The sequence below is a fragment of the Aphelocoma coerulescens genome, chromosome 5 (genome assembly GCF_041296385.1).
Source record: "Aphelocoma coerulescens isolate FSJ_1873_10779 chromosome 5, UR_Acoe_1.0, whole genome shotgun sequence".
Taxonomy (NCBI): domain Eukaryota; kingdom Metazoa; phylum Chordata; class Aves; order Passeriformes; family Corvidae; genus Aphelocoma; species Aphelocoma coerulescens.
Window position 1 is genome coordinate 834,848 of NC_091019.1, and position 13,196 is coordinate 848,043.

The 13,196-nt window shown below is 54.5% G+C and overlaps 1 protein-coding gene across 1 annotated transcript; it reads left to right on the forward strand.

The window, feature by feature from the left end:
* The first annotated feature begins 372 nt into the window (after positions 1-372).
* LOC138110965 (uncharacterized) lies at positions 373-7,398 on the forward strand. The gene is made up of 4 exons (XM_069016109.1): positions 373-446; positions 1,594-1,966; positions 4,370-4,492; positions 6,462-7,398. The coding sequence occupies exons 1-4, from the start codon at positions 373-375 to the stop codon at positions 6,918-6,920; spliced, it is 1,029 nt and encodes a 342-aa protein (XP_068872210.1). The 3' UTR covers positions 6,921-7,398.
* The last annotated feature ends 5,798 nt before the right edge of the window (positions 7,399-13,196 follow it).

A 13,196-nucleotide genomic window follows, 5' to 3' on the forward strand; every position in this document is an offset into this window, starting at 1 on the left:
CAGGGGCTGGAGGGGGCGGCGGGAACACCGGGGCTACCGGCGGAGCCGCCCCGCTGGGACAAGCGGTGGAGCCGCGGGCGCTGCCTGAGGGCCGGGACAGGCGGGACCTCGGGCTCAGGAGCGGCGCTGCAGCTGCGAGCGGCGCCACAGGAGCCTGGGCTTGGGGGGGGCAGGCGGCAATGGAGGGGGCGATGCTTCCAGGGGTCCCAGCCCTTCTCTTTCTTGTTTCCCCTTTGCGCCTTTCCTTGGGTCTCTGACAGCTTTAAAATTCTTATCCCTTAGACCCTATGTTTCCCACCCAGCATGAAGCGTACTTGCTTTCTTCTGCGTTAACGAGTTCTTTGGAATTTATAAATACTCGTATTAGCGGTGATGGCGCCCGCCCGCGGAGTGATCCGCCAGGAGGGACTATTTGTGATGCGGTCCTGCCCGCGGAGGGATCACCGGTGATGATCACCGGTGATGCGGCCCCACGCGGAGTGATCCGCCAGGAGGGACTATTTGTGATGCGATCCTGCCCGCGGAGGGATCAGCGCTGGTGCCGCTCCAACCGCGCGGCCGTGAAAAACGAGCTTCACTCTTTGTAGAATTTGAAGGAAAGTTGAAGAAAAGGGACAGTTTAATGAAAGTTTAATAAAATCAGGAGACAGCAGCAAAAACGCCGCTACGGCCGGGTGCTTCGCAGAGAGACAAAGGCGCACCTTTACAGCCAAAAGAGCCTCTTTAACACCGAGCTCCCTCTGCCGGCTCCCAATCCCAGCCCGCGCTCCCGGGCAGGGTTTCTTTCGGACCAGGGCTGCGTTTCCATCCTCCGCTCTGGGAGTCACCAGGTGCGTTAGGAACGAGCCGATCCCGCTCTCTGAGACACAAGGGCTCGCTCCAGGAGACTGTTCCTGTTCCTCTGTTCCAGCCGCTCTGCTCTCCCCAAAGCACCATTTCCTCGGAGCTCCTCTGAAACTGCATTTCAATGCACCGAGGGCTCCAGAAGCTGCAGACTCGTGCAATGGGGGTTTTTTGGGAAGCGACCTTAAGCTCTTGCAGTTCCACCTCTGTCATGAGAATTTCAGGGCTCTAAGACTCACAGAACGATTTGGGCTTGGAAGGACCTTAAAGCTCATCCAGTGCCACCGCTGCCACGGGCAGGGACACTTCCCACTGTCCCAGGCTGCTCCAGCCCCAATGTCCAGCCTGGCCCTGAGCACTGCCAGGGATCCAGGGGCAGCCACAGCTGCTCTGGGCGAACTCTGCCGGGGTCTCCCCCACCTCCCAGCCAGGAATTCCCAATTCCCAATCTCCCATCCATCGCTGCCCTCTGGCACTGGGAAGCCATTCCCTGTGTCCTGTCCCTCCGTCCCTTGGAAATCCTTTCTCTATCTTTTCCTGCGGCCCCTTCAGGCACTGGGCGGCCCCCGCTGGGTCACCCCGAAGCTGCTCCTCTGCCGGCCTGTCCCGGGGTGTCCGGTGTGTCCCTGTGTGTCCCGGTGCGTCCCGGTCTGTCCCGGGGTGTCCCGGTGTTTCCCGGTCTGTCCCGCTGTTCCCCGTGTCGCTCCGCGCGCGCTGCGCCACGTGACTCTCCCACCGCCCCGCGGGGAGGGGGGGCCTGACCCGCGCCACGCCCCCTGCGCGCGCGCTCCGCCGGGGTCACGTGGTTCCCCGCGCGTCACGTGATCGGGGCGGCGGCGGCGGCGCGGGAGCCGCCGGGAAGCGCCAGGCGGGACCGGGCCGGGATCGGGCCCAGCGCAGCCGCGGCCCTGCCCGAGCCCTGCGAGCCGCCAGCCCGCCATGGACCGCCGGGACCTTTCCGGATCGGCCGCCCGCTTGGCAGCCGCCCCCCCCTCCCTCCGCCGGGCCCGCCCCGCGCCCCCCCCGGCGCTCCGTGACTCGCCGGCGGCTCCGCGGCTCCTCCGTCGTTCGCCGGTGGCGGCAGCCAAGAGATGGTGCGGGCCCAGCGGAGCGACCAGCGCAGGTGAGCGCGGCCGGGCCTGGCCTCCCGCCGGCACCGGGGCAGCGCCGGGGCCGCGCCGTCCCCGCCCCGGGCACTCCCGGCACATCCCGGCACCCCCTGGGCGGCACCGGCGGGCCCGAGGGCGGCATCGGCCGCTCCAGGCGCAGCTCCCGCCGGGACCCGCGGCTTTCCCCGCGCTCGCGCCCCGCTGTGGGGGACACCCCGGGAGGGCGGGGGTCCCTCCCCGGGCAGCGCAACCCGGGGCATTCCCTGGAACGGGGACTCGGGGCGGGCTCGGGGCCGGCGGGGCCGCTGCGCTGCCCTCCCCGCTGATGGGTTGAATGGTGTTCCGCTCATTGGCTTTGTCAGGGCTTTGTTCCTTCCCCTTTGCTCTCCCGGTTTGCGGCCGGAGCCGCTCCGGGATGGAGCGGGCCAGCACCGGCACGGGCTGCGGGGCTCTGGGGGCGGCCGGCGGCTCTGGGCGGCTCCGCGGGGCTGCCGTGCTCGGGGAATTGGCTTCCGCCGGCTGCTGCCGAAGGTCAGCGAGGGAAGAGTCGCGGGTCCGGACACAATCCCGTCCGGACGGAGTAGGTGGCTCTTACGTAAAGCCTCATCCTTGGGGGGGGTTGTGTTGGACTTTGTAAAAGAGCAGTCGCTTAACGTTCCTGGGCTCTGGGCTGACTTTTTTCCTTTTTTGCCATTTTTCAATGAACAAACCAAAGCGAGAAAGTGTTGAGAGGTGTAAGCCGGCTATCGGTGCATTCAGTGCTGTGCCTGTGATTCTCTTCTGGAGATGAGCAAGTGGTTCACTGGATTCTGGGGGAGAACTGAGTGCTTCTGCCCAAAGCTCGCTCACAGCCTGGGCAGATGCTGTACAGTGGAAAGGGAAAAGGGGCAGGTGTGGGACCCACTGTCCCCCCGGCTCATCTCTTGCCTTATGACGGCCTTGTTTGGTCATTTTCTCAGGAGTGCCGGTGCTTTGAAGCATTCCCACGTTCCCAGTGCTGGCAGCCAGGCACCCACCTGCCCCTGTGGGACTGCCCAGGCCCTTCCTCAGTGCCACTCTTTGGAATGAGCTGGTTCTGCTGGGGCCTGTGTGTTTATTTGTCACCTGGGCTCCCTCCCAGCTACTGAACTCCTCTCAGGTGTATTCCTAGTTGCTGACATTCCTTTAAAACTACCGAATTCTTCTCTCAGGTCCCTGGCAAACGGGGCTTTGCAGCCTGGGGGAGTTATTGCAAAACGGGGTCTAGTGAAGTGCTCTGCAGGAGTGGTTGTGCACCTGAGTGGTCATTTAATTGTCTCCTCTAATGAGGGAAACGTGATTAAATGATGCCTTTTCCTGGCCTTAAAATCAAGAGTCATACACGGTTCAAAGGGGAAAAGGGATTTTACCTTGGTATTTATTTTAAGGATCCTTAGGTGCACACGTCCAGGTCATATGCATCGAGATGCACCCCGCCGAGTCTCTGTGTCCCCCCCTCTCCCCCAACATTAGGTGTAACATTATAGGTGTTACTAATTAGCATATCTATCAAAGATTCCCCAATGAGAGGCTCAAGTGAGCCCCCCTCCCCAAGGAACCTTCCCCTGGATGGTTCTATCTTGGTTTACAGAATGTGTTCTGGAGAGGACCGTGGGGTCTGGGGCACACTGATCCCTAGCTACGAAGCTTCTAAAATGTTGAGTCTCTCAGCTTGACAAACAAGTCCAAGAATGTAGGCAAAAAGCACTAGGAATACAGAATTTGTAAAAAGGTACAACAGGGGTATAAAAGAAAAGGCAAAAATCCTCATGGCACCACTAGCAATCTTGTGCCCGTTGCTGGGCAGTTTCAGCTCGTGTCTGTGCTATGTCATGGGTGTCTGTGTTCTGTAGTTTGTGTCCATCCTCTCCCGTGTCACAGGTCTTTGTTACATCTCGGTGCTTTATGGGCCTCGCTCTGGGCCGTAGGGGCAGCGGGGGTCTCTGCTCGCGTGCTTTCCCAGATCGGGCTCATTCCGGCATCTTTACAGTTTTGCTTTTGGAGACCAGGAGAAGTACACAAGATGTTCTCCTCCATCTTCCTTCTCACTTTTGGTAGTATCTTTTCTTTCATGGGCCATGGACTTCTCTATGAAGTGTATTAGACCCTCCTCACTGTGGTAGTTCCATAGGTTCCATTGCCTCAAAGCATATCGGGTCTAGAATTTATCTTCTGGAGAGTTATCTCAAGTCCTCGTGTCATCTTTGCTTCTATTTGGTGTGCTTACACTTGGAGCTGCCCTGCCCTGGCACTTAGAGTCGTGGCTGGGTCGAACAGTTGTAAAACTTTGTGGTTCATCTCTTGGCTGTGGGGTTTTGTGTAGAAAACTTATGGGCCTGGTGTATGGGGATAACTCCGAGCTGTCAGCTACTTGTAGACTGTCTCATGTTGTCTTGCAGGTCCCCGAGGCCGATTCTGATCCCTGCAGTCACCGATGCTACCGCTTTTCCCAGAATCTACCCTTCCACGTCAGGGAGCAGCAGTTGGAAGATGTGTTGAAGCGTCTTCATCGGTGGAGTGTTGTGAGTAAGGGCTGCAAATCAGTGTGTAAGCTGAAGAAGGGTGTCTGTCTGTGAGAGTGTGTGTCTGTCTGTGTCTGCGTGTGTCAGTCTGTGAGAGCGTGTGTGACTGGTTCTAACCTTGTGTGTGGGATTTTTGCCTTCCAGTTTTTTCAACTGATTTTTAACTTTATAATAAGAAAACAGCCAGCTGTGAGGTTTTTTTTCCCCCATCTGGGTTTTGTTTTTCCTTGGTCCCGTCCTGTCTGCGAGGTGATGTTCATCGCCAAGGTTTGGGTGCAGCCAAACAAACAGCCTCCCTAACAGGGTGGAGAGTACCCAGTGGAGGTTAGGAATACAGGGAAAAGGTGCACCAGCCCTCATACCACCCCTGACAGCACCATTTTCCCCCCACCAGCAGCACAGTGCAGCAACCCTGGAACCCTCACTGCAGCAGAGCTCAGTAACCCTGGTGCTGGGATAACCCTGGAACCCTCAGAGGAGGACAAGCCCCACACCAAAAAGTTAGGGATGACAGCTGCAGGCTGGAGAGTGACAGGTACGGGTTGAGGGCTGGGGCGTGTAGAGCAGGAGTGAGGGGTTCCAGGCAGTAATAGCAGTGAGGGGTATAAAGTAGAGGGGGTTAAAGGTTAGGGGATAAAGGGACAAAAGTCAGGGCATAGGTTGGGGGGTCAGGGAATCAAAGGTGAAAGTCCAGGGGTCGAAGGTCAAGGTGGTCAATGTCAAAGCACAGAGGTCACATGTAGAAGGTTGGGGCAAAGGTCACAGGGCTCAGGGGGGTCAAAGGTCCTGGGGTCAGGTGTCATGGGTCAAAAGGCAAGGGTCAAAGGGCTCAGGTTGGGGGGGGTCAAAGGGCAGGGCTCAAGGTGTAAAGGTGGATGGTCAGGGGTCAGGGATCAAAGGTCAGGTTGTCAAGGAATGGGTCGAGGGGTCAAAGGTCAGGGGGGGTAAAAGGTCAAGGCTCAGGCTCAGGATTAGAGGTTTCAGCATGATTTTCCATGGTGGCTCCCAGTGTGGGGACACGGGGTGTGGGGTCAGTGGCGCCGGGGGCGGGCAGGAGCCCCATGGGCAGTGGCCGGCAGCGGCGGGGACGTCTCCGTCCGGGTCGCGCCCCTCCACTCCCAGCAGAAGCCCCCCTGCGCCGTGCGGTGCCCGGCCGCACTCCTTGCCCTCCCTGCCGCTGCCTTCCCGCACTCCCTGCTCCCCTCCAGCCCAGGGAAATGCAGGAAAACACAAAATCATCGAGGTGGAACAGTCACCGGAGCTGCCCGAGCCATCCCCCCGCCTGAAGGCGGCAGCTGCCCAGAGCCGGGAGCACCCAGCAGGATGCAGCTCCTCTTTCCCAGGAGCTGGAGGCAGGGTTTCCCAGGCAGGGGGAGCAGGGAGAATTTCAGCTCCCAGCAGCTCTCTGTGAGTGCTGGATGGACTCTGGGCTGAGCCAGGTGGGAGGTGTGGGTGGTGTTCATGTCCTCAGGAGCTGCTCGAATCCACCTTAAACTCCTGGAGTGGTCTGTGCTGGGAAGAACCTTACAGACCATCCTGTTCAGCCCCTTGCCATGGTCAGGGACACCTTCCTGGGGTGTCTGTGCCAGAGTGGTGGAATGGGCAGGACTTTTTCCCTGAGCCCAATCCCGGGCAATACTGGGGTTCCCATGGGAAGAAGCCTGTGAGCTGCATTTCTGGAGCTGGGAGCCTCCATGCCTGGGAGTGTTCCCAGTACCGCTCTTTGGTTTTTTCCATAACTGGGCATGATGTTTCTCCCCAGAGCAAGGTGGTTTTCCCTGGATTGTTGGGGTTACACACTGGCTGTTTGACAGCTCTGTTGTCTCTTTGTCCTGAATGGAAGAGCGAGGAACGGGAGATGCTCCCAACTGTCACAGGGATGTGGGAACAGCCCAGTTCCAGTGAGGAATGTGATGCCCAGCTTGTGGCGTGTGCCCTGAGATGGTCTTTCCTGTTGTTTTGTCCTTAGAGCCTGTTGGAGTGCTGGCCTGGATTTGGGAGGAGCCAAGTAGCCTGGAGCAGTGAGGTTTTTCCTGTCAGAAATCCATGCTGGGGATGTTTTCCCTGGCTGTCCCAAGGGGAAGGAACAGCTCTGGAGTTTTTGCAGCCACAGGCTGGGGATGCATCCCCTGAAAACCAGTTCAGGATCGTTCATCTGACTCTGTCCTTGACCTGTGGCTTCCAGGGAGCCTTCTGGTCTTCTGGATATTCCCAGGAGAGGATATTCAACCACCTGACTTTTAAGCCAGGAATTGCAAACCCAGTAAGTCAGTCACATTCTATGGGAGCTGCCCCAATGGTGGGATGGCAGAGGGCACAGCCCACGCTGCTGTTTGGGACATTCCCAGCTGGAACGGGAGCCAGCTGGGCATTTTGGAGCGCTGAGGCCACAAGGGCAGCCTTGAGTGGCATTCCCAGGCAATGCTGAGGCATCCCATGCCTGTGGCACGTGGCAACACATGCCTGATGTGGAGCAGAGAGAGGAAGGGAGAAATTCTGAGTTGATGGGAGGAATGGAATTGGGCTTTCCAGAATGGAATTGGTATAGGTGCTGATGGTATCATGGAATCATGGGGTGGCTTGGAAGGGACACAAAGACCCTCTGGGCTCTGTTTTCCCATCCCATGGCAAAGAACACGTCCAAAACTGCCTCCTCACCCTCATAAAATGGCAATGGGTGTTGGGAGCTCTGGCAGGAGCACCTGGAGACCAGGTAAGAATAGCAATGGGATTGTTTTGGCTGCTGCTGGATGTGGTTTTCTCTTTTCAGGATGTTCCTCTGATCGATGTTTTCACAGTAGCTTGCTAGGCCTCATTTGAGGATAATTCCAAGAATTTGGAAGTAGTTGGAAAAGAGTGAGGACAAAAGGTGAACCTGATCCATTTCTAGTAATTCTGAACTTCTCTTGCAGCACCATTCTGGGGGAAAGCTGGTTAAAGGATAAAGATGCAGAGGAACAAGTGTTGTCAACCCCCCTGCCTCCCTGACAGAGCAAAGCTTTCTGCAATCCCAGTAAATCTCTTGGAGAAACTGTGGGATCACAAGGTTTCCTAGGAAAGGAAAACTAAGGACAGAGATGAGGAAAGAGGCTTCCAATTAATAATGATTTGATGGAGGTAGGAATGATTCTTGTATGTTTGATGCACCCCTTTTTATTCCTGGGATAATTTTAAATGATTTCTTTAAAAACTCATTTTGATTTGGGAATTCAAATTAGAGAGGAAGCGATGCAAAATAAATGCAGGGAGAGATCACAGAATCATCCTGGAATGGCAGAATAGTTTGGGTGGGAAGGGACCTTAAGGATCACCTCATTCCATCCACAGGGTGCTCCAAGCCCCGGCCAGCCTGGCCTCAAACACTTCCAGGGATGGGGCAGCCACGATTTCCCTGGGTTTCCGAGCACAAGAGGAAATTTCCAGCAGGAAGTGAGGGGTTTCCTTTGCTCTGCCTGGCCCTAGCAGGGCTTTGGGAGGCAGAGGGTGTGGGAACAGGAGCTTTGTCCACTGCCTTGGGGGAGTCTCTGATGTCCCAAAACCCAGCCGAGCAAGTGGTTGTGGTTTAACATCCCGTTCAAAGGAGATGCCAGGCCAGGAACGGGAATGGACTGCAGAGCAGGGATGGTGCCCAGCAGAGGGGTGACCGTCCAGGGGGTCCCAGCAGTCCATCCCTGCTGGCCAGGTTTGGGATGAGCAGGTTGGTGACTGTCCCTGTGCTTGCTCTGCAGGATGAGGAAGCCAGGCCTGCTGAGGAGGAAGATGAGGAGGTGTGGGAGGATGGAGACAGCGGCCACCAAAGGCTGCGGAAGGCACAGATCCAGGTAGGAGACGTTGCCTTCCGAGGAGAGGGACTTGTCTGTCCCGTTGGAATTTGGGGCGTGAGGCCAGTGGAACAAAGGGTTTGATTCCATTTTCTTACTCGGGTTTTCACGTGCCTTAAGAGAGCTTTGTGAAAATGTCATTATCCCTGATTGAATCTCTGGAAAACAGGGATTGAAGCTTTCAGAAGGGGCCCAACCCTGCCTGCACGTATCCAAGTGCAGCCCCCACTCCCTGTTTTTGTGTACAGCTGGGATGAGACCTCAGCTGCTGCTACTTGCCCACTCACAAGTTGTGTAGCTCAGAGCCTCAGCCATGAAGGGCCAGGCTGTGTTTAAAACAGCCCAAGGTACCAGAGAGCTGAAGTAATTTCCTAGCAGGTAACTTGACTTGGAAGCTGCATTCTAAAATTTGTCCACATTTAATTTATGTCCCACGTGGAGACACCTAAAGAAGCAGAGGTGGGGTGTTCCTAAGAAAAGAACATCTAAATTCTTTGGTGGTAGAGGGCTTAAAATTAAAGTCTGAGTGGAGGTGCCTTTAGGACACTTCCATTCCAGTATCTGAATGGAATTTACATGAAGCATCCAAATCCTGACAAGCTTGTATGAACTCCAAAGCCTCTGCAAGTGTTTTACAGCCAGGGAAGGAGATAAGAGTCTGGAGTCTCTTCCCAAAACCTGGCTGCTGGTTTGTTTGGCCAGGCATAGGAATAATTGTATATTCCCTGGGGCTGTCCTTATGGGGAGAGGTTTACTTATGTGCCCTGGGTTTATTCAGTGCCTCTTCAAAGTGATGGAAACTGATTTCATTGAAATGCCAGGGGTGCCAAATGTTTTCCCCAGCCCGAGCTCGGAGCCAGCCCAGTGGGAAGTGGTTTAATGGCCATTTTCCCACTCCCTCGGGGCAGCAGCACTGGAGCACTCGCACCCAACCGTGCCCGAGGTGCCGAGTACTGGCAGGAGGCAAAGCCGGGGACGGGGCAGTAGGAGCTTGCAGTGCTCCTGGAATCGCAGAGCTGGAGCTGTGGGTTAGAACTCCCAGGAGCTGCTGCCTCACTCAAACCTCGTTTCAAGCTCCGCATCCCTCCTGCTCCCTTGGAATGATTGTTGCTTCTGTTGTTGCTCTTTCCCGATACATGATGATTATTATTGTAAATTCCCACTCCATTTCTTCCATAGCCCTTTGCTTCCCAGAGGTGGTGCTTTAGGCAAGCCCCTCCAGCCTGGGAAGGTGCTTTTGGCTCCGCACTCATTCCCAGTCCCCATGAGCAGCTGGACCTGTGCTGCCCCAGCAGATGCCCTTCCTTCCTTCCTTCCCTGCTGCACTTTGGCTTTTCGAGGGCTCTCTGGGGGGCTGAGGGAGAAGTTCTTTGTCATTCCAGGGCAGCATAAGCCCTGATCCCACTAAAAGCAGGAGGAATCATTTCATCCTTGTTTTTGGATACACCTTTAGTGTTTTCTCTCTTTTGCTGACACTGTGTGGTGAAGCAGCAGCTCCCTGGAATAATTTTTATTTGTAAAACAGTGAATTCCCTGCTGGAATCCCAGTCACAGCCCCCCAGATCAATGTGCAGTTTAAGGCCTTACACCCTGACCAGGACAAGTTCCTGTCCTTAGACATGGAAAACAGGGGAGAACTCAGACTGGATTGGAGCCAGCATCCAGAATGGGGAAAGTGAGGCAGCGTGCTTGGAGAAGGCTGGGGCTGGTACAGGGGGTGTTCCCCGTTGGATGACACCCGTGTGGAGCCGATCCTTCTCTTCCTTTGTCCAAAGTCCGATGGCAAAGGAGTGAAGAACCCACAAGTGGGGCCTGGAAGGAAAACAGTTCTGTTAAAATTAGGCAAAGAATGCACTAAGTAAAAATGGACATCCTTTTTATGTGTGAAAGAAAGTAGGGGAAAAATGTTGAAAAAGAGTTCTTTTATTTGGTGCCACCTCTCATTTTTTTATGGATAAAACCCTCTAGTGAGCAATCAGAACAGGAGTGGGAAAGCCAGGAGCCTTTGACTTCCACAGTGAACTTAATTTCCATGCTTAATTTTAACAATTTCCTCTCTCTCTCAGGGCAGGAAAACCCACTTAACTTGTCCCATCTTTGCCAAAAGCTTTGGTGTTTGAGCAGCCAAACCCAAGGAGCTCTGGCCCCACCAGCCTGTACTGGAGGGCCCCTGGTCCTGCCCGTGGTGTGGGATGAATCCCCAGTTGTCCCCAGAGGGGGCTGCCCTGGTCCCTGCAGTGCCCAGCACCTGAGACAGAGAGAGCCCTGTCCAAAGGGGCCTTTGGCACCTTGTCAGGAATGTGGCAGCAGCCCCAGGAGCAGGCTGGAGGTGAGAACTGGGGCTGTGTTTGAGCCTGAGCAGGTCAGCTCAGTGTTTACCTGTGGGGGGAGCTTGGCCCCACACTCTGAGTTGAAGCGGGATCAGGGTGACAGATGCTGCATTTTGGGCACCCTGAGAGTTTCTCTCCCCCCTGGAGCTTTCCTGCAGGGATGGGGCAGGGCAGGGAGCAGAATTAACCCTGCACCTCCCGTGGCCACTGCTGGCCTTTGTCTCTCTGTTGTGCCATCAGCCTGTGGGAATTTGCTGCTGCCGCTGCCACCCCACCTGGGGGCTGCGTGCTCCTGGCAGCCCTTCCCAGCTCCACACCCGAGCTCCAGCGGTGCCTCCGGGCTGTGTTGGGAGCGTTTGCTGGGAATGGGCCTCATCCCTGGAGTATCCTTTCCTTCCAGAGTGGATGGACAGAGCTGCTGGGCTTGTCAGCTTCAGAGTTTGATTGCAAAAGTCACTGCAGGGAAGAATGACAAGGAGGTTTGTCAGAGTGGTGCTGTCAGACCCCACCTGCCAGTCTGTGCTTTGGGTTGGAGGTTGTTGTGTATTGGCCCTGCAGGCAAGGAATGTCCCCTTCCCACCTCAGCCCAGCAGCTCCCAAGGGCTCTTCCTGGAGTACTTATTCTTTGCTTCCCTTTGGGCTAACTTAATCTCCACCCTTCCATGAGCAATTCCTTGGCTTCTCCTGGAGAAAACCCCACGGCAGAGGCAGTCTGCAAAGGAGCCCAGAGCTGTGCTTGGAGCAGAGAGTGCTGAGAGCTGCGGGTGCCTCTGCTGCCCCAGGCTGGCAATATCCCCATGGAACAGACTGGGCAAATGGGATTAGAGGGAGCACAAGTCCCTTCAGGGAAGGGGTTTTCTCCTGTGCAGATCAGGCACAGGGCAGGAAGGGAACTTTGGAAATCAGCTGATTTCCCCCAGAAAGCATCACTCACATCAGCATGGATGACATGACCTGTGCCCACCGCTCACCATGCACCCGGCCAGAATCAAGAGCAAAGGTTGGTTTGGGTGTGAGCACTTGAAATAACTTGGAAAGAGAAGCAATCACCTTTTGCTGCTTCTTTCTTTCTTTCAGATGCTGGGATTGCCTCTGGGCACGTGTGCTGAGCTCTCCCTGCAGGGAACCATCAGGCCTTAACAGCTGTGAGGTTGTGTTCTTCTCAGTGGGGAACTGGAAATAATTATTAATTAATTAATTGCAGAAATGTCTTCTGAACCTTTCCCCTTTCCTGGTAGATCTTCTCTCTCTGCCTCTGAATTTACAGCTGTTCCCTGGTGTCATTGGCCCTGCCTGAATTCCTTGCAGCTCCTCACTGGGAAAACCTGGGGTGACTGAGAGGGGACACAAGAATTGTTTGTGTAGGAAAATGGGAGGGGATGTCGAGGGGAGCGAGGTGGCATTTTTGAGGGAAAAGCTGAGGTGATGTTTAGGAGAGAGAATGCACATTTTTGGGGCAGAAAAGAGTTAATATTGTAGAGGAAGGAAAATTTGGGGGGTAAAACTTGATGTAACCTGTAGGGGACAGAATGAATATTTTGGCATAGGCATAGAGGAGTAGACAAATAAGGAAAATTTTGGAGGCAAAGCGTGACAAAATCTCAAGAGCAGAGAATGATCACTTGGAGGGAAAAATGAGGTGATGAGTACTGAGCATGTGGGGAAAATCTGAGCTAATCTCTAGGGGAGAGCATGAACACACTGAGGTAACATGAGGGAATCAGTTGTGGGCAGGTAGGGAAACTTGTGTAAAAAGAACATTAAATAAGCTGTAGAAAGAACATGTTGAGGTAAAAATGAGGTCATCAGTAGTAGACAGATGGAAAACTTTGGTGGTAAATCTTGATAGAAGCTATGTGGTAGAAAGTAAATAAATATTGAAGGAAGAAGAGGGAATCAGTAGTGGACAGGTAGGGGAATTTTGGGGGGGTAAAACTTGAAATAATCTAGAGGTTGAGAATGAATATTTTGAGGTAAAAATGAGGTAATAAGTTGTGGACAGTTAAGGAAAATTTTGGGGGTCAAACTTGAGGTAATCTCTAGGGAGAGTATGACACACTGACATAAACTGAGGCAGTCACTGGGGCTAGGCAAGGAAATTTGGGGTGTAAAACGTGGGAAGATCTGTAGGGCAGAGAATGAACATATTGAGGAAGCAATGAGGTGACCAGTAGTCAAGAGGAGGTAGAATTTGGGGGGCAAACCCTGAGGTAATTATGGAGGAACAGTAAGTGTTTTTGAGAAAAAATCGGACCTAATTTGTAGGGGACAGAATGAACATTTTGGGGATAAGACAGACAGAACTTGCGTGGTTTTGGTTTTACAATCTGGTCAGTATACAGGGGACAAAATAGACATTTTGGTCATAAAATCCTAGTTAATCTGTAGAAGAAAGAACTCCTATTTTGAGGTAAAAAGGAGGTGATCAGAATTGGGCAGGTAGGGAAAATTGAGGGGGTAAAATGTGAGGTCATCTCTAGGAGAGAGCAGGAGCATCCTGAGGTAAACTGAGGGAATTGCTGTGGACAGGTGGGTAAATCTGGGGGGTAAAAC